Source organism: Dipodomys ordii, unplaced genomic scaffold (assembly GCF_000151885.1).
Source record: "Dipodomys ordii isolate 6190 unplaced genomic scaffold, Dord_2.0 Scaffold77, whole genome shotgun sequence".
NCBI lineage: Eukaryota > Metazoa > Chordata > Mammalia > Rodentia > Heteromyidae > Dipodomys > Dipodomys ordii.
Window position 1 is genome coordinate 4,933,381 of NW_012267293.1, and position 18,921 is coordinate 4,952,301.

Sequence of the window (18,921 nt, forward strand, 5' to 3'; positions counted from 1 at the left end):
TACGAAGATTTTAACAGGAAGAGTAGAATGCAGTATTGGTATAAGGGAAAGCAAAGTAGCTCAACCTTACTAGCTATCGTGAAGGATTACTGTGGAGTTCTCCCATACATACCGCATCACTGTCACTGATTTGTCTCCTATCATTACAAATGACAGTAATGCCAAGATGGTTTACTCATGGGAAGCAGAGGCTGCAGGAGAAATGTCTTACCAAGGTACAGACCTGTAACGGGGCTGTGAGGCTTGCCAATAACGTGGCCGATGCACTCATTCATCAAGGCTTGTAGGCTCTGTCAAAGGAAAATGGGAAAGAAGATGAGAAAAAGAGTGTACCTTTAATTGCATAAGCAGCACAAATCAAGCCTTCAGTGTATTTCAGAGAATACCATCTTGAGAAAGTATTTTTCAAAGTTAATTTAAAATATAAGAATAAACATAAGCACAAATTGTGCATAACAATATATACAAATTACACATTTATAAAGTAAAGCAAATGAGCAGCTGATATGCATAAGCAAAGGACTTTTAACGGGAAAATAAAATGAATCAATATCTTGAACATTTTTTGGATCTGATGGAATTGTTTAGAACAATAGTAGTGATATTTAACAGACAGTATGCTCTTCAGTGATGACTAGAAAGAAATAACTGATTCTTATTCTTCATTAAACTTCCAAAACACCTCAGATGTGCCGTGGCTTCCAAGCACTTTGACACTGACTTAACTGATCATCACCGCTACAGAGACAAAGGGCATGGAAGGCCGTGCTGTGCTAGGAAGCATGCTTAAACTTGTCTACGTCACTGGGATTACAGAGGCCCTGCTTAAACTCATCATTATATATAAAATATATTACCCGGGAATTAAAAAATGACCAACTCTTGTGTTTCTTAATGAAAAAAATAAGTATCCATACCAAGAAGTCATCTTCTGGTAAAGCTGAGATGAAGGCAGGCTCAATAGCTTGTAGGAAATCAAATCCTTGGGTTGCCCACCTGCCATATGAAAAAATGTGCAATAATTACAAAGCAGCCATGAAAACATCACCACAGACTGAAACTCCACGAGAAAATACATTTTTCTTGACTTTATATCAATGCCTTGGATGAGTAAGTTTATAGTGAGGTCTTTTGGAAAAAGATAAAACAGCATTTTTTTCAACTGTTTATTTTGAAGCCAATTGAAGACAGAAATGCCCATCTGAAATCCATTTAGTAATAAGTTTAAATTTAGTGAGGGAAGAAAAGAAGATTAGCAGTCAGGAAGACTTGTTGACCAAGCATGTGAACTTCCTCATGATAGTTTAGTTTGAAATACATTTTTTTTAAAGTTTCCTTAGAGTTATGGGGCTTTTCTTCCTATTTACGTATTTTTGTATTAAAAAAATACATGATTAGAAGTGGAACCAGCTATAGACCTAAGAGTAAAAGGCTTAATTTAAGTGCAAGCTCCAGTACTGGCACACACAATAAAGTCCTGATTAAGCCAGGTACCAGTGGCTCATACCTATAATCCTAGCTTCTGAAGAGACTGAGATGCAGAGGATCATAGACCAAAGCCAGCCTGGATTAGAAGTCCACAAAACTCCATCTTTAAATGATTCGCTCAGAAGTCCCATTTCCCTTACAGGGCCATGCTTAGCACTAGAAAGGTGATGCTGGGCTGTTACCTGGGTCTTGTTCCTCTTCCACTCTCACATTTGGTCAGGACGTAATTCATCCACTTCCGAGCAAAGCTTATATACTTGTCTCCGATCTTCTGTCTAAACTCTCCAGACATCAAACGAACAACTTCTTTATGATACTGTAAGAAAATTTCATGTCTATTTACTAAGAAGCAAATTATTATAGTAATACCTACACACTATGATACCATTTCTGCCTAACTAAAATATCATTTTCTAATATATTCTCAATTATATAAAGAATGTCTCAAAGTCCAGTTTTTTGTGTTATTCATAAGTTTATATTAAGAATGTTTATAATATTCAAAATCTTTCACAGAAAGTTTTAAATGTAGTAGATAGCCATCAGCACAAATAATATCTGGGCAACTGACAGTTTGAAACAAAACAAGTGTTTCTGCTGTCTACCGGCAGAAGAGACGACATTCTTGGCCAGACTATGACTATAATTAACATTGAACTTCCTGTAAAAGATTCAGAATACTTTCTGTATGTTACAAAGCAATTGCTAAGCTGTACTTCAGTTTTCCTCATTTTGTACCTACTTCAAACCCAAAGTTGTAGCCCTGGATCATGGCTTCTCGGTAGTACTGCTGCAGTGTGACGGATTCGGATTCATCCACTTCTGCATCGAATTCTGATGTGAACATGTGGTCTACCCGGTCAATGGCATCACTTATTCTGTTGCAGAGCTCCAGAGCATCATTCTGAAGAGGTCCGAACCACAGTCGATCCAAATGAAGCAAGGAAGAGTTCATTCAAATATTATAGTCACTGCAATCCATGGCAGTTGTCAAAAATGACTTAATACAGAGGAAACTGTATTATTTTCATTGTCATCTGTTGGAGGCCTTTTAGCATCTTATAAAGTGCAAAATTGACAAAAATCCATTTAAAACAATAATGATCAACTGCAATCTGTTCTTAAATAGATGTTGGTGCTTTCAGTATTTCTGTGTACCAATCACTACAGATATTATGGTAGTGCTTAGAGTCACTTTCGGTTACCAAAATGGAGAGGTAGAAGGTACCACCATCTAGTGGGTAGAGGCTGCCAAATACCCTGCAGTGCATAGATCACACCCCACAACAAAGGATTACTGGCCTCAGATATCAATAGCACCGAGGCTGAGAAATCTAGCCTTCATTCAAGCTTTTATTCCCTCTCTAAGCAATATCACAATAGTTCAGATTTGGTCTCTCTTCCCACTTGACCTTAACTATAAGTACGTGTGAACTTATTATACAATGTCCTTGCGAAATCTTTTCTCTTTTTTTTTTGGGGGGGGGGGTCCAGTCATGGGGCCTGAACTCTGGGCCTGGGCGCTGTCCCTCAGCTCTTCAGCTCAAGGCTAGCGCTCTACCACTTGAACCACAGCACCACTTCAGTTCCGGCTTTTTTTCTTTTTGCTTATGTGGTGCTGAGGAATCAAACCCAGGGCCTCAGGCATGGAAGGCAAGCGCTCTGCCACTGAGCCACCTTCCCAGCCTCTTTTCTAACTCTTTGAGGAGTAGAAAATAAAATCTGATGTAACGCCACAAACACTTGTGCTCACCCTAATTCAGTAGTCATATCTCCTGTTACTTTGCACTGAACACATGAAGGTCCAGCCAAAGCAGAATAGGAGATATTTAGTGAACAAATCATAACTTTGATTTGTGGACACTGAGGCTCCAATGTTCCTTTTGTCAGCTGCTTCTCAATCCACACGTTGTCACCCTCCCAAACTGATGTGCCACCACGGTGTATTTTCAGACACTACTGGGAGGCTCTACCTTCTCGCATCTCTGTACTTCAGTGGACCATTCTGATCCTTGGGTCTACCACCTCCCTAAATTCAATGAACATCTTAAAACCTGTGCATTCTCAAGAATACACTGGCTAAAACTAAAAGAAAAAGCTTTTTTTTTTCTTTTTTTTTTTTTGCTGTGGTACTAGGTTAAGACTGTAATCTATAAGAGATACATAGACAAATAAGACATGTCAGATTGACAGAAAAAAAAACAACAAATGTTTAACAACTGACATAAACTTTTGGGGACTGCTGTTCCTTTAAGAGTCACTCCTTGAGCTGGGCGGCAGTGACTCACAGGTATAATCCTAGTGAGACTGAAAAGGATAGCAGTCTGTGGCCAGCCTTGGCAGCAAGTTCTCTCAACAAAAAGCTAGACATGGTGACACATGCCTGTTTTCCTAGTTGTGAAAGGTAACACAAGCAATTGTGCTCAGAAGCATGCCTGGGTAGGAAGCAATCTCAAAAATAACCAAACAGGGGGCCGGCAAGGTGGCTCAGTGGTAGAGCGCTTGGCTTGCATGCATGAGGCCCTGGGTTCGATTCCTCAGCACCACATAAGCAAAAAAGAAAAAAGCCAGAAGTGGCGCTGTGGCTCAAGAGGTAGAGCGCTAGCCTTGAGCTGAAGAGCTGAGGGACAGCACCCAGGCCCAGAGTTCAGGCCCCACGACCAGACCAAAAAAAAAAAACTGGCACTATGACTCGACAGTAAGTATACCTGCCTAGCAAGTGTGAAGCTGTGAGTTCAAAACCTAGTACAGCGTCACCCGCCACCACCCCCCGAAAAAAACATGCTTTAGTGTGACTAAGAAGAAAAGCTGGTGGCCTAGAGGAGAGCAAGACTGATAAATGGGTATGAAATACAATGTTGAAGACAGGGGAAAAAAATGGAGAAAGCATGAAAGCCTCTGGTTTAACATAAACCTTGTGGGTTGTTGCCCTTATCTACAAATGACTTTAACCACTATGGTTAATTTGGCTTAATCATTAGTTAAATGAAGCAACTAATACAGAATACCTCCAATAAACGCTAATGGAGAAAAAAATCTGCATTAGGAGGGAAGTGACCTAAGCTTTTATCACTATTAACTAGCAATGTGATCACTATAAAGGTACCTAACTGCTCAGTTTCCTGCTGCTTCCAATTCTAAAGTCCTAGATTTAGGAAAGATCCAGGAATTTCTCAGTACACAGATATCTGAGCGTACTACAGCGAGAGAAATAGAGTCATGGTCCTTACATGACATCACAGCACACCATCTGACTCCTCCACAGCGCTCTACCCAAAGTTAAGGCCATCAGGCACAGCAGAGGGGACAGTAGAGTACCTTGAGCTGCTGCAGAGCTTTGGCGATGACGGGCTGACTAGATGTCTGCTCGTGGCGCAGAGTCATCAGCCCCTCGATGGACTGCTGGAAGGCTTTCCTCTGACTTGTGAGATGAGCAGACTGCATAACAACTAGAAGAAAATTCTCCACCTGGGAGGAAAACCAAACAGTATAAAAAAGCAAACCAGTAACTGCTTTCCCACGTTAGTGCAGCCACCCCCAGCTACCAGCCAACAGCCACCCGAATAGCCACTTGCAAGCAAAGCTTCCCCCGAGCAAGGCACCACAATGGTCGGAAACATCCCGATTCTTCGGCAAAGGAGAGAAAAACGGGCCTGTGCAGATATGGCAGCTTTGAAATACCCTCACACCCGCGTAGTTCTGCTAGTGTCCAGTGTGTGTGCTGTGTGTGTTGGAGCAACACATGAAGACAGGAGAAACAGGAATACAAATACGATCAGATCAGAGGCCTAGCATAAATCATTATTGAGACCGCATCTCTTTTATTCTTTAAGAGACAGCCACTCCCAAAACAAGTATAGAATTGGAGGGAAAAAGGTACGGCTTGAAACAGGGAAACCAATGGTAAGTGTGAAGCTCTCCTTCAGGAGAGGGCCGGTGATGCTGTGGCTGTGCTGGTGGACCTGGGGGCACAGGAGAGGATCACTGGCTAATCAGGCTTCCCACGGTCAGGGTGAATGATAAACAGGCTGGCAGGTTGCATGTACACTAGCTGTCACATTTCTGGGTTAAACACATGAGTGGGTGGTGTGTGGTTCACTTAGGCAGAGAAGGCAAGAGGAAGAACAGATTTGTAAGGTGGAAGGAGATGGCATCTAGCATGACTGACTCTGGTCAGGCTAACTCCAGATTCATGTGAGCATTTACCATTGCTGTTCCTAAGATGACCACAGGATGTGTGAGAAGGATCCTTTAGAAGCTGTACTACCGGGTGAAAATGAACAGCCAGTTAACAGAGCACCCAGGGAATGAGGATTTCTGGAACTACCCATTGTATTAGTGAGATGGTGCCTTGTACAGCACAGGCCTCTAAACCTGCGTGCACGACTGAGCTGAGGAAACGCATAAAAAAATAGATTACTCCAAATACTCCAGTATAATTTAACATAATTAACAGAGCTCAATGGAATATTTGAGTATAAATTAGGCTGCAAATTACCTCATAAAGCACTGAGGCATATTTCTAGGACGTATATACATTTAAGGTACTAGCGATTCACTACTCCTGAAAGCGTTCTAAGTAGCAGAGGTGGGAAGCAACAGACGGGCAGGAGAACCAACCTGCATGCTTTTCAGGGTGTCCACAGTCTCCACCTGAGGCACGATCTTGACAGGCTGAGCGTCCCACGTGCCCCAGCTGTCATCTGCTCGGTCCCCAAGTTTGGTGAGAAGCAGATAGGCGTCAATGAGCACATCGTCAGGGTCCTTTGAGCAGTCCTTCCCTGCGGCAGCATTGAGTAGCTGTAAAATAATACCCTTCTCCTCGGCAAGGGTGTCCGGAACAAACATGTGCAAGCTTTCTAATCCGGGAATCTGTACCTGGAAAAGAAATAATCCATTCTTAAATTAAGGAACACTGTACACACAGAAATGTTACCTACAAACAAACTAGCTGGGCAGTGGTGCACAAGCCTGGAAAGCAGGAGGCTGAGGGAGGAGGATCATGAGTTTAAGACCACCTAGATTAGTTCTACACACCAAGTTCAAAGCAGCCTGAGATAAAGTGTGCTGAGGTAAGGAACAAACAGATTTAAGAAAGAGGATGTGGAAAAGGCAATAATCTCAACAATGAAGGGAACTGCAAGAAGCTCTGTGTGCCAGAAGGAAGAGGAAATAAAAAAACTGAGAAGTCCCAGCAGTCTTCCCAATTATGGGACACTGCCTCTCTCACTTTAAACAATGAAGAAGCTGATTTGGAGGGGGGTGGGGGATAGAGAATGGGCCTGAAGCACCTTCAGGCAGTGCAAGTCCATCTGTGGTGCTTCTAAAGTCATCGGATGATCCAAAGGGCTGGTGTCACAGAAAGCCACCAAGCAATCAGTTCAACCACCACTACGATGCAGTCAACACATCCAACCCCAGCTCACTTCACCCTGGCTTGGCAGAAATATTCCAGTGACATCACAACCAGATTCAAAAGTGATGAACCTCAAACAATTTCAAGAGGAGTAAACATGGGAATTCAAAAGTAATTTTAAGCTACTGGTTTATGCCTATATTCCTAGTTCTAAAGGATCTAAAGGATCAGGGTTTGAAGCCAGTCCAGGAAGAGAAGCCCATGAGCTTCCATCTCTAAAATAATCAGCAAAAAGCCAGACTGGAGATATGATCAAGCAAAGCAAGCCAAGCAAGTTAAAGGCCTGGAGTTCAAACCCCTGTACTACCAAAATAAATAGATAAATAAAATACTAACTATATATAGGATGCTGGCATCAAAGAGTAATGTAAAACTATGAAGTTGCTTTAGGATATCTAACGGTGAAAAATACAGTCATTTTTTTTTTTTTTGGTCAGTCATGGGACCTAAACTCTGGGCCTGGGCGCTGTCCCTCAGCTCTTCAGCTCAAGGCTAGCATTCTACACTTGAGCCACAGCACCACTTCTGGCTTTTTCTGCTTATGTGGTGCTGAGGAATCGAACCCAGAACCTCATGCATGCAAGGCAAGCACTCTACCACTGAGCCACCTTCCCAGCCCCCATTATTTAAAATAATTTGATTATCTACATCCTCTAGGGTAAGTTAATAAGAATGAAAAGGTTTATTTATTTTTTTAATTATTTCACAACGAAATTACAAAAATTAAGCCCACAAATGGGGTTCATGTATGGTCTCCAAAGCTATTGGATCTTTATGAAAACGTTTTAGGATAAAACAAGAAGTGTAAAAAACTGTCAAGCATAATCTCAGATATTCACCTTCACACACTGTTTTGCTTTCAGAACACCCAGGAAGTCTCTAACTGGGGCAGAGAGTACAAATTCTGCAGCAATCTCCAGGTCCTAGGAGGAGTGACAAAGAAATCTCTTTAGGGTTCATTTCCTAAAAAGTACAGAAGAAACCCAAGAATAAAAATAATACCTAACCAGGTATGTAAACTCACCTTTCTCAACATTTTAGCAAAGCCCAGTGCTTTCGAGGCTCTCTCTCTGGCCTCATGGAAGAGCTCCTTGAGGGCCCGGCTGATCTCTATGACGGACCTCCTGCCAGCAGAGGAAAGCCTGTCAGTGCATGTCAGGGCAACAGCACAGGAACAGTGAACCACAAGATGCTCCAAGTCCCAGTCACAGTAACCAGTAAAGACTGGGTGCTTTCAATGGAGTGAGCAGTCACTGAAAACGAACTCAGAATGTCACAACTGTAACACAAACTGTAATAAAGCATGATGGTGAAATCGCTAGAAAACTGAGCTTCTTGTTATTAGAACATTATTAAATATCCCTTACTGTGAGGAAGAAGTTTCTGAGTACATTTGCAATTAATTGCTTATTGCCCTTGAATGCATTCAAGTCTCTGACAGTCAGTTTAGGATCTGATTAAAAAGGAATGTGTGTTTATGTAGTATACATTATATATATATATATATATATATATATATATATATATGTTATATATTGTACACAAACATATACACACACCACCTGGCAAGTGCCTAACAACCATGCTGGCTGTGTGCCGGTGTGCAATCTTCCTGTACTGACATCCTAACCACAGAGCCAGCTGCAGTGTGGGCGCGAGAAGCCAGGCCAGTACAACACTGTACAAAGCAAGCCCCTTCTGGGGCTTTCTAACAAACAGCCATGTTCTAGTTCACCATCTTAATTAGTGTGTTTATATTGGATCTACAACATTAGATCTCAAAACTACAAGCCCTACAAACTGATCAATTCTATTTCTCAGCTATTCATTCATTTTCCAGGTGGAAATGTTTTCTTTAACCTCAGCATAGAGACATCCCAGGTGTTCTGAAACACAAAATGTGTTTTACATCAAATGCTGAGTGGTGACAAAAAACACTGTAGCTTTGGAGAGGTCAGTTTTATCTGAACACTTGCTAAGACTGAGTCATGTATTACCAATATATGGCCACAAAATAGCTACCTGACTGCAATATACACCAAAGAAAAATAGCAATTTCAATAGTTTCACTAAAATAGCATCTGCACAGAACTGGAAGAAACTCAACAGATAAGTAAACATGGTTTCAGATACTTATATATAAAGTTTAACAGAAGGAATCATCCAGGCTTAAAACCAATACTCTATCAAACGTCATTAAAAGGTAGCAATGACTATGCAGACATTCCAGAAAACAAAGGCAAAGACATAGTTAATTATATTCATTTTCATGCAATTTTATCCCTTCCTCTGAATGCACTGATTTATTTTGGAAATAAACTCGGAGTTCATTTTCAAAGATAACTTCACATAAATCATATATAGACAAGACAGAAGTAAACAGTCCACGAGGTCTCTTCTCCAGATCTCTCCACTCAATACCATCTGGTTTGAGTGAGGCTCAAGACCACACCTAAAACCCCAGGAGGAAGAGAAAGGCGGTGGTGAGAACACAGCCCACCTTATTTCATCGGAAGCGCTGCTGTCGTCAGCGCTGCTCCAAAATTCAGCACAGCTCTCCTGCAGGCCATATTCTAGGAAGCTTCCTGTAGATTTCAACAGCATCCCGGCAATGTCACTAAGGAAACAAAATAACAAAAATAAAACAGAAGGAAAACTGTTCTGGAACTCAAACAGTTCAGCCCTAAATACAGCAGTTTAAAAATCAGCCACACTGAGCATTATGATTAATATGAAAAGCAGTTCGCTAGAATGTAACATATACCTACCCTTGTACTACTACCACAATATTCCATTATGATCATAAATCTTAATTTGTATTTATAGTGGCTGCATGATGACTACAAAAATATTTCCTTCTTAAATGTTCAAAATGGCACAAAATGTCTCAAATAAGGATGGGTGATGGGTCAATGTGACTGAAATACATATGTATGTATGGACAGAAATAGTATAATGAAGCCTACTAGCAGTCATGTAAATAAAATAAAAAAAGAAAAGGGGATAGGAGAGCGTGATTTTATCATAATAAAACCCTTTCATATAACTAATACATAACAGTAAAGAAGCATAAAAATAAAAGGGTTCTAATGATTGGAAAGCAAAGTCAGTAAATGTAACTGTTTTCTCACATAATAGCTTTTATAGATGATAAACATGAAATACTCTACATAGTTCTTCTCATTGGCTAAACAACCAGAATATCAGTTTAAAATAGCCAAGTATATTAAAAAAAAAAAAAACTGAATAGCTGTAGTAAAAATTCAGTAACAGTTCACTGATCTCAATAATGTTCAAGGAAAGGCACTTCAGACCTAGTAAAGGGCAGGTGACACATAACCGATGTCAGATGTGAAGAAAGTAAGTTATAGAAGTGGGCTGTTTTCTGAGGAGAAAGACAAGCCCTGTGGAAGGAAAAGTGGTTTGGTGTGCAGAAGACCTGAGGTGGGCCTGCTGACAAATGCCGCATAGAACAGGGAGAACAGGAGGAGCAGGGCATGGTCAGGAAAGAAAATGAGGGAGGGAAAGAAAAGGCCAGGGAGAACAGGACAGGATGAAGGCACGAAGGAATGTCAAGCAAGACACATGCTCATGAATAAGGAACTGTCGGATGTGTGAGGAGCAGAGGGTGTTTGTGCTGCAAAGAGATGTCCACAAGACCAGAAGCAAACTGGGGCCTGCGATGGGGAAGAGGCAGTGTAAGAGGAGGGAGAAAGACGTAGGGAGAGGAAGCAAAGGAAAATATATAGTACTTCAGAATATTCCTCAGCGCTTTGGGGGCAGGAAGCTATGAAATACCTGTGGGTAGGAACTTTGATTTCAAACAAGCTGTGGCAGCTAAGACCTGAAGGAAGTGGGGAAATGAGTCAGGAAGATAACTTAAAAGAGAGTCTGCTGGGGAGGGCGCGCACATGCAAAGACTGGGGCAGGACCGGGGCCAGAGGGTTCAGAAGGGAGGCCCTCAGCTATACAGTAAGCCCGGCACAGGATAATCAGGATGAAAAGTGCAAGAAGCCAGCCTGTGGCCAGCATTAGGGACCACTGTTCAGGCTTTCTCACTAGACAGAGAGCTGCAAAATGTCCGGAGGAGAAGGGTCTGATATACCACTTCACAAGTGCTAGAACTGAGAATCAATGGCAGGAGATTCCGGCAAAAGGAGGCAGGTGCTGAGTGCTAGGTGCTAATGGCAGCCAGAAAAGGCAGGTCGTCGGCAAAGGCCTAACTCTGGACAAAGCTGCAACGACAGTGTGTGTCGGGAGGAGGGGTGGGACTGATTCCCCTGGGAAAGGCTGAGGGAGAGCCTGCTGCTGCCCCCGGCAGACAGGATGAGTCCAGGAGCAGAGCAGCAGAGACAGCAGTCCCCGGTTAGACAGCAGAAAAGCCCAGGGGGATTTTTAGAACATTAGAAAATTGGAAGGAAAAGCAAAAGATAAAAAGATGCTGACCAAAGAAAGTAAAGGTTCAGTGAAATTACATAATTAGGCTCTGTAGTGAAACTTAGCAGGAACCTTTAACCATTTTTTTTGTTCAACAAAGCAGTCTGGACACGGAAAGTGCCAAGCGAAGGGATGACAAGGCAAGGCAGCAGAATGGTGGAGATTTCAGAAGGGAGTAGTGACAGTGAAACCTGGAGGCCGCTGCCTGAGGACTGGGGGTGAAGAGACAAGCCAAGTTCACCGCTGGGAGGGAAGCTGCCATATAAGAACTGGAGATCCAGGAAGAAAAGTGGGTACAGACTTTGAAACAAGCTGGTGCCAGTGTCTCACACCTGTCATCCTAGCTACTCAGAGATCTGAGGACACAGCTCAAAGCCAGCCAGGCAGGAAAATCCATGAGATTCTTATCTCCAATTAACTACCAGAAAACCAGAAATGGAGCTGTAGCTCAAAGTGGTCAGAACCTAGCTTTGAGCAAAAAAGCTCAGGGATAGTGCCCAGGTCCTAAGTTCAAGCCCCACAACTGACCAAAAAAGAAAGAAAAAATTCTGAAATGCCAAGGTAGGCCAGTTTTGGGGAGCTACAGTCCTACAGTCTCAGAGCCTGTCAGGAAGGAGGGAGGTGCATCTGGGCTGTAATGCACACACACCTTATAAAAAGCAGTGAGAAGAAATAAAGCAGCTGAACAGAGGAGCAGAGCAAGGCTGCACCCAGGACCAGTTCAGGGCCCAGCGCATGGGACAGCGCTTCACCCGCACCCTGACTCCAAGCAAGCCAGACTGGAGCATCTGCAACAGAATTCAACAGTCTACGCTTGACTGGAGAAATGTGCTCTTTTCCTCAAACAAGCAGACTGTAGTCCCTCTTCAAGACTGTCCTGGCTCCAGTTCTATTCTTTCCCCATGTAGAAAACAGTGCAGAGAGATGCTGCAATTGCATCACCTCTAACCACCATCAGTGCACAAAAACATACTTAAAAAAATCTGAATGTTCCCACCAATACTGAAACACACAGGTCTACTCTACCCTTAAAGGACTTTGGCTCCCCTCCCTTTCATTAAAATCAGTGAAACAAAAGCAAGAGGATTCACTCTGAAGCAGTACACCTCAAGTTCAAGACTTTGGGGTAGTTAATTGGGGGGGGGCGCTGGGGGCTGACTGGAAGCACCCCTGGCCTCTACCCACCAGGATCCATCAGCACCCTCCCCACTGAAGCCATCAACACCCTCGGAACACCATGTGTCCCCAAAGAGGCACTTAGCAGAGAGGAGTAACATTGTGTCTGTGTAAACATTCAAACATGTAAAAGGAAATCAATCAATGAGCAACTAGAGGGAGAGCAGAAAGGGGGGACGGAAGCCATAGGATTCCTACCAGAAAAGTTTTCCAGCCTGTGCTTCTCCTCCCCGTATATAATGAGTTATTTCTTTGGTGAAATTCCATTCTTCTTCTAACAAATTTTTTAAACTATGTGATGCTTGAGGTAATTGCTGTAGCATTTGGATCCAGCTTCTCATGTAATCAAAATATACCTTAAAATACAAAATTGTAAGAGATTTGAGAGAATTGACCAACCCTGAAGTCTATCTTGAGTCTACATGAAAGCTCTACGTGGAAGGGAACGACTCATCTCTTCGGCATCCAGGTCCCTCCCTGAAAACTCTCTGGCCACCCCAGGCTGGCCCCACCCCACCTCAGCATATGTCACCTTGGCCCGGGCATGCAGCAGAAAGAAGCTACCAAAGCAGCTACCAGCCCCAGAAGATGAAGTTTCTTGTTCATCTTCACCAGTTCCAGAGCTATGCAAGGCCCCTACCACCTCTCCCAAGAATTACAAAAATGGCTGCTGTTAGGAGGTCAAATGCAACAGAATAGCTTTTTATTCTCTTTCTGGACCATTCGTTTATATGACAGACTACCCTATCATTTTACAGTGATCTAGGCTAAGACTTGCCAAAAATGCCAACTTAGAAAATCATTAAGGACTTAAAAACAAATGTGGGCTTAGAAAAAAGAATAACAGGGCTGGGAAGGTGGCTCAATGGTAGAGCGCTTGCCTTGCATGCCTGAGGATCTGGGTTTGATTCCTCAGCACCACATAAGCAAAAAGAAAAAAGCCGGAAGTGGCTCTGTGGCTCAAGTGGTAGAGGGCTAGCCTTGAGCTGAAGAGCTGAGAGACAGCACCCAGGCCCAGAGTTCAGGCCCCACGACCGGACCCAAAAAAAAAAAAGAATAACAAGTATAATCTGCTAGATGGAAGGAACCGGGCCAAACAAAGCCTGCCACACTCACAGGTACACACAGGCAAGAGGCATGTCCCCCTTACCATCAACATCTTCTGCAGGTCCTCTTCAAAAGCATCGATGTTGCAGTCCATCTTCTCCAGGTCTTCCAGAACCTCTTGCAGCATGAACTGGTAGTACTGCTTCATCAGAAGGCCACCCTTCAGCACCTCCTTGCATTCTCTCACCAGCTGCAAGGAACAGATACAGCCCTGCTGTTCTCACATCCTACCAGGGTAGAGATTCTCATACACTCCTTCTAAGAAATTCACAAATGGGGAACTCTGCCTCTGGGAAACCTAAACTTGTTTCCGGATTTTTGACTGACAGTAAGTAAATATCCTAGTAGTCTCAACTAAGAACAAAATAATGAAAACAAACAAATTTACTATTCCAGAGTGGATACACAGAGGAAACACATACACAACTACTCTGCTAAAATACACTCTCCTGCAAATAAAATTTGTGCTAAAATTCTACAGGAAAAAAAGAAGACAAGAACTAAAAGGAGGAATTTTTTTTTTGGTCAGTCGTGGGGCTTGAACTCTGGGCCTGGGCACTGTCCCTCAGCTCTTCAACTCAAAGTGAGCACTCTACCACTTGAGCCACGGTGCCATTGCCAGTTTTCTGATGGTTAATTGGAGGTAAGAGTCTCACAGACTTTCCTGCCTGGGCTGGCTTTGAACCGCAATCCTCAGATCTCAGCCTCCCAAGTAACTAGGATTATAGGCGTGAGCCACTGGCAACTGGCTCAATCTAATGAAATTTTAAATTTTAACCTAAAATATAATGAGGATATGCTTACATACCACAGAATGTGGCACCCTTTACAATATTTAGCAGTATGCCTACTTCTAAACTTGGCTTTGCCTATGATGAGAAAAAGTCTAGTAAACGTATTAACATTGTTTTACGAGGTCGGGAATAGGGGAGAGTAATGAGGAAATACTTCAATAAAGATAGACTATTTGCATGTGTAGAAATGTCATAATGTAACTCCCTAGTACAACTAATGCATGCTAATTTAATAAAAGCATAGAATTACAAAAACAAGCATATAAATTGTAGCTGGAAAGAAAAGAAAACAAAGCAAAAAGATGGGCAAACGTGTAATATATTGGTTTTTCTAGTAGGTGATGTTGGAGTGGAGCAGAAAGCTGCAAGGAGACCACCTGAGGGTCCCAGGTCCCTCCAACATGGTACCTCAAATCCTCGTCACACGACTGTGGTACAAGACGAATAGTCATGTTCTCACTCATATCCATACACGTAAGCTTTCTCTAAGTTCAAACCAGCTCCTCTGTTTACTGCTGCTTCACACTTAAGAAGTAAATGTTTAGCACAATGTTATTTAAAACAAGAGACTAAAAAACTATCATGTGCTATGTAGTGGAGTCATTAAAATTCTTATGTTTTAAAAAAAATCTATGGAGAAGTCATACACTTATACATGTGCACATATGTACTTGGAGGAAGGTGCTTTGTGGAGAAAACAAAGGGCAACAGCAACGTGTTTCTGCACACATCTCCCGAGTGGCAGGAGAATAGCGTAATTTTTATTTCTGTGTCGCTTTTTGTGGTTCTCAAATTTTCTACAATAAACACAGATTGCTCTTACAGAAGTCCTTACATGTTTTGTAAAATAATTATCATCAATGAGAACTGTGGCTACAGTTAAATCTACCAAAAAGTGTTCTGTTCACATTATATAAACACAAGTTCCTATATTAAAAGATATCACTTAGGTATTTATAACTGACCTTTAAAAATAACTGTCACAGGGGCTGGGAAGGTGGCTCAATGGTAGAGCGCTTGCCTTGCATGCCTGAGGCCCTGGGTTCGATTCCTCAGCATCACATAAGCAAAAAGAAAAAAGCCGGAAGTGGCGCTGTGGCTCAAGTGGTAGAGCGCCAGCCTTGAGCTGAAGAGCTGAGGAACAGCACCCAGGCCTAGAGTTCAGGCCTCACAACTGGACCCAAAAAAAAAAAAAAATAACTGTCACAAAACTGTTATTCTCTTTGTACTCTAGTCATGCTTCATTAATCTAAGTATTATTTTTGTATTTTTTTAATTTCTCAAAGCACTTTAATGGAATTACTACTTAATCATCACAGAAACCCCACCAGCAAAAAGTGAACCCCATCTTGTATTACTGGGTTATATTTCTCAAGTACTTGTTTTGTAAGGAAGGGAACTGAGTCCTCCTCTAGAGGGTCGTAGAGAACCACTACACAAAAAGGACAAGACAGAAGTCTGCACTGGCCGGCAAGGCAGGATACACAGACAAGATGGTAGAAGTTAGTGGAACTACTAGGAAACAGCTCTGGTTGGTGCTGACTACAAACTAATGAAGCAGCAAGGAGCCATTTCTGGCAGGTCTTCTTACCCACCCTCCCCCACACCTAAACACAGGCCCTAGTTTGCACCTGCTGCGACCTGATTCACCCATTTTCCCTCCATCTGTGCTGCTAAATGCTGTCACTGACAGACAAGTGACTTTTAGCCTTCCAATTTCCGCTTGGAAATGTGTCTACCAAACCACACCCATCTTTTGTTTGGGAGACAAGGTCTGGAAGTTTGTATTTTATACAGCTGAATGACAATCTGTGAATACAACAAAACATAAATACAATCTTTAGTACTCACTCCACTCAAGAAAACTGCATCTAGCCATCCCTCCACTGCTCCTGAATATACCCTGACTTAAAATTCCACCTCAAATCTACAACAGGAAGGAGATTAGATACTATCCTTACCAGTGAAACTACACAATTGCTTAAGTAAGCAAAAGTCCAAACTATCTTCTCTGTATACTCTGAAGACACTGGTGTGCATATATCTTAAATAGAACAAAAAATAAATTGAAACATCTTTTAAGATGAATCCTGGGGCTGGGAAGGTGGCTCAGTGGTAGAGTGCTTGCCTTGCATGCATGAGGCCCTGGGTTTGATTCCTCAGTACCACATAAGAAAAAAGCCGCAAGTGGCGCTGTGGCTCAAGTGGTAGAGCGCTAGCCTTGAGCTGAAGAGCTGAGGGACAGCGTCCAAGCTCAGAGTTCAGGCCCCACGACCGGACCCAAAAAAAAAAAAAAAAAAAGATGAATCCTGAGGGCTGAGGATATATAGCGTAGTGGTAGAGAGCTAGTCTACTGCCAGGAAAGCCCTGGGATTCATCCTCAGTATTGCTTCTAATCATCAATAGTTACTAATCATCTGTGATTCAGAAAAAGGATACAGAAATGGGCTCTGAGTGTGGCTCAGGGTAAGCAAACTAAACCCAGGACCAAAGAATAAAAGGCTATAGAAAGTTACCTCATCACTTTATTTTTAACACTTTTAGAACAAGGAAGTGGGTAGCAGAAAGGCTGAGCCATAATCTTATCAAAAAGAGGAGCTTAAAAATACTTTTGCTTCAGAGTATTTGCAATAATTGGGGAGGGGAGATTTTCACAAGAGAAATGGTAAGCATGTAAACTCACAGAACGAGTGCTAACTCTTTGACACAAACCTGCTTGATACTCAGGAGAGATGGCTCTCCAGCAGGTCTCTGTTCCAACCGCAGCTTCAGACACTCGTGGATAACGTTCAGCAGGACTCGGCAGAGCACGAGGAAGGCGGGTTCAAAAGAGGGCAAGTCCATGGCCCTCAGCTCCTCCCAGGACACCGCGCTGCACCTCTGCTCTGCGGAAGGGGGCGTCCTTGACAGCTGCACATAGTCCGCGCCCCACATGGGGTCTGGGAATTCAGAGAACTGCAGCGAAAATTCACAGGAGGTTAGAGGGCTCTGGGACCAGGTGTGGTTGCAAGCTACTATTCTCTACCATCGGCTGAGAAAATGACAAAGTTCTAATTTTGAAGGAAAGGAAATCTTTACTCATTCAATGCTTTCAACACAGATAGAGTTTTGCAAAAATTTTGCAAGTATTAGTAAACCATAAGCACTAAAACCAGGTTTTAATATTTTCCTCAACATGGTAAAACAATGTTTTTTTTTGTAAGTAATATTTTGGCATCTCCCTTAAAAGCTCACAGTACTTCATTTCTAAAATTACAGACAGTACTGTCATCAGATTAAGAAACCAAAGAGATCACTAAAATTTGAGAAAAAGACTACAAAATTTGGAAACTGCTTGCCCCAAGAATCCATTTACGTCAACACAGAAACCAGTGACTTGGACCAATTCTGTTCATTGTGCCAAGTTAACTAACGACACCCAGGGTTTAAAAGACACTCCTGAGGTCACCCAGATTTGCACCACTTAGTCACAGTGTGGCTTGCCCTCCTTTTGAGACATCCCCTCCAGTCCTTGCACCGGTCGGTCCCCATTCTTCTGGCAACACCATCTCGACCAATCATATCCAGAAGTCTCGCATTCTTTAATTGAAACAGCGAGGTCATCAAAATTTGAAACCTCAATGTTTCTTTAACATCACCTCCTTCCTCCTTACACCCACGCTGACTCCGTGGATGTGACCGGTAGCTGGCCTTCCTGTCACTTTGTGAGCTCTTAACCACTCTCCCCTGTCCACACAGGAGCCACAGACAGCCTCAAACCCTAGCCCTCAGAACATGCACCTGAACGCCATCTGGTCACAGCACTGGCACTCAGCACTCACATGTCGTCAATCAGTGTTTGACTGTCAAGGTACCTCCTGCCCATCCCCCAACTAATGCCCAGTAGAATAAGGGCCAATACTCTGGGCCCTCCGTGTTACAGCACTCGTGTTTCTGGGTCCTTCTACATAGGACCTCTGGGAGCACGACCCTGCCCTGATGTTGTCCCGGCTGCCAGCTCACCTGGGAATGCCCCCTTCACTTCCCTTCTCCTTAAAGAAGAGAAAGAAACCACCATCTGGACTACTGCAATATAACAAAACTGCACGTCCTCAAAAAGCTTTTGCGTAAAATTAGGAGATAAAACAATGTTACAAGACTAATTACATCTATCAGAGAAACAACATTTTATAATATATTTTTCATATTTTAAAACCCAACAATTTTATATAATTTTTATAAAAGCTAAATTTAAAAAACAATACCGAAACATATTTTTTTTCTTGTGTTGAGAATCAAACTCAGGGCATTTTACATGCTAGCTAAGTGCTCTACCCCTGAGCCACATCTATACTTGAAACCAAAATTTTAAAAATTATGTGCATAGGCTAGGCACATGACTCAAGTGGTAGAACACTTGACTAGCAAGCACAAGGCCGCGGCTTCAATCTCCAGTACAGGAAAAATGAAATAAATAGGTATTAAAATACTGTACATTTAAATAGGGATACAAGTGGACCCATT

General features: G+C 42.5%; 1 protein-coding gene across 5 annotated transcripts in view; it reads right to left on the reverse strand.

Moving 5' to 3' along the window:
* Map3k4 (mitogen-activated protein kinase kinase kinase 4) overlaps window positions 1–18,921 on the reverse strand; it is a 77,898-nt gene that overhangs the window by 22,699 nt on the left and 36,278 nt on the right. For 2 of the 5 annotated variants that reach the window (XM_013024578.1, XM_013024575.1), the window contains exons 4-15: window positions 17,131–17,373; window positions 13,668–13,814; window positions 12,716–12,873; window positions 9,405–9,521; window positions 7,929–8,028; window positions 7,744–7,827; window positions 6,109–6,366; window positions 4,807–4,956; window positions 2,231–2,392; window positions 1,671–1,804; window positions 918–996; window positions 224–290 (exon numbers count right to left, since the gene is read on the reverse strand). In XM_013024578.1, coding sequence (XP_012880032.1) covers window positions 224–290; window positions 918–996; window positions 1,671–1,804; window positions 2,231–2,392; window positions 4,807–4,956; window positions 6,109–6,366; window positions 7,744–7,827; window positions 7,929–8,028; window positions 9,405–9,521; window positions 12,716–12,873; window positions 13,668–13,814; window positions 17,131–17,373 — 1,699 coding nt within the window. Of the gene's footprint in view, window positions 1–211; window positions 291–917; window positions 997–1,670; window positions 1,805–2,230; window positions 2,393–4,806; window positions 4,957–6,108; window positions 6,367–7,743; window positions 7,828–7,928; window positions 8,029–9,404; window positions 9,522–12,715; window positions 12,874–13,667; window positions 13,815–17,130; window positions 17,374–18,921 lie in introns of all 5 variants that reach the window. The other 3 variants (XM_013024577.1, XM_013024574.1, XM_013024573.1) reach the window with 2 other exon arrangements.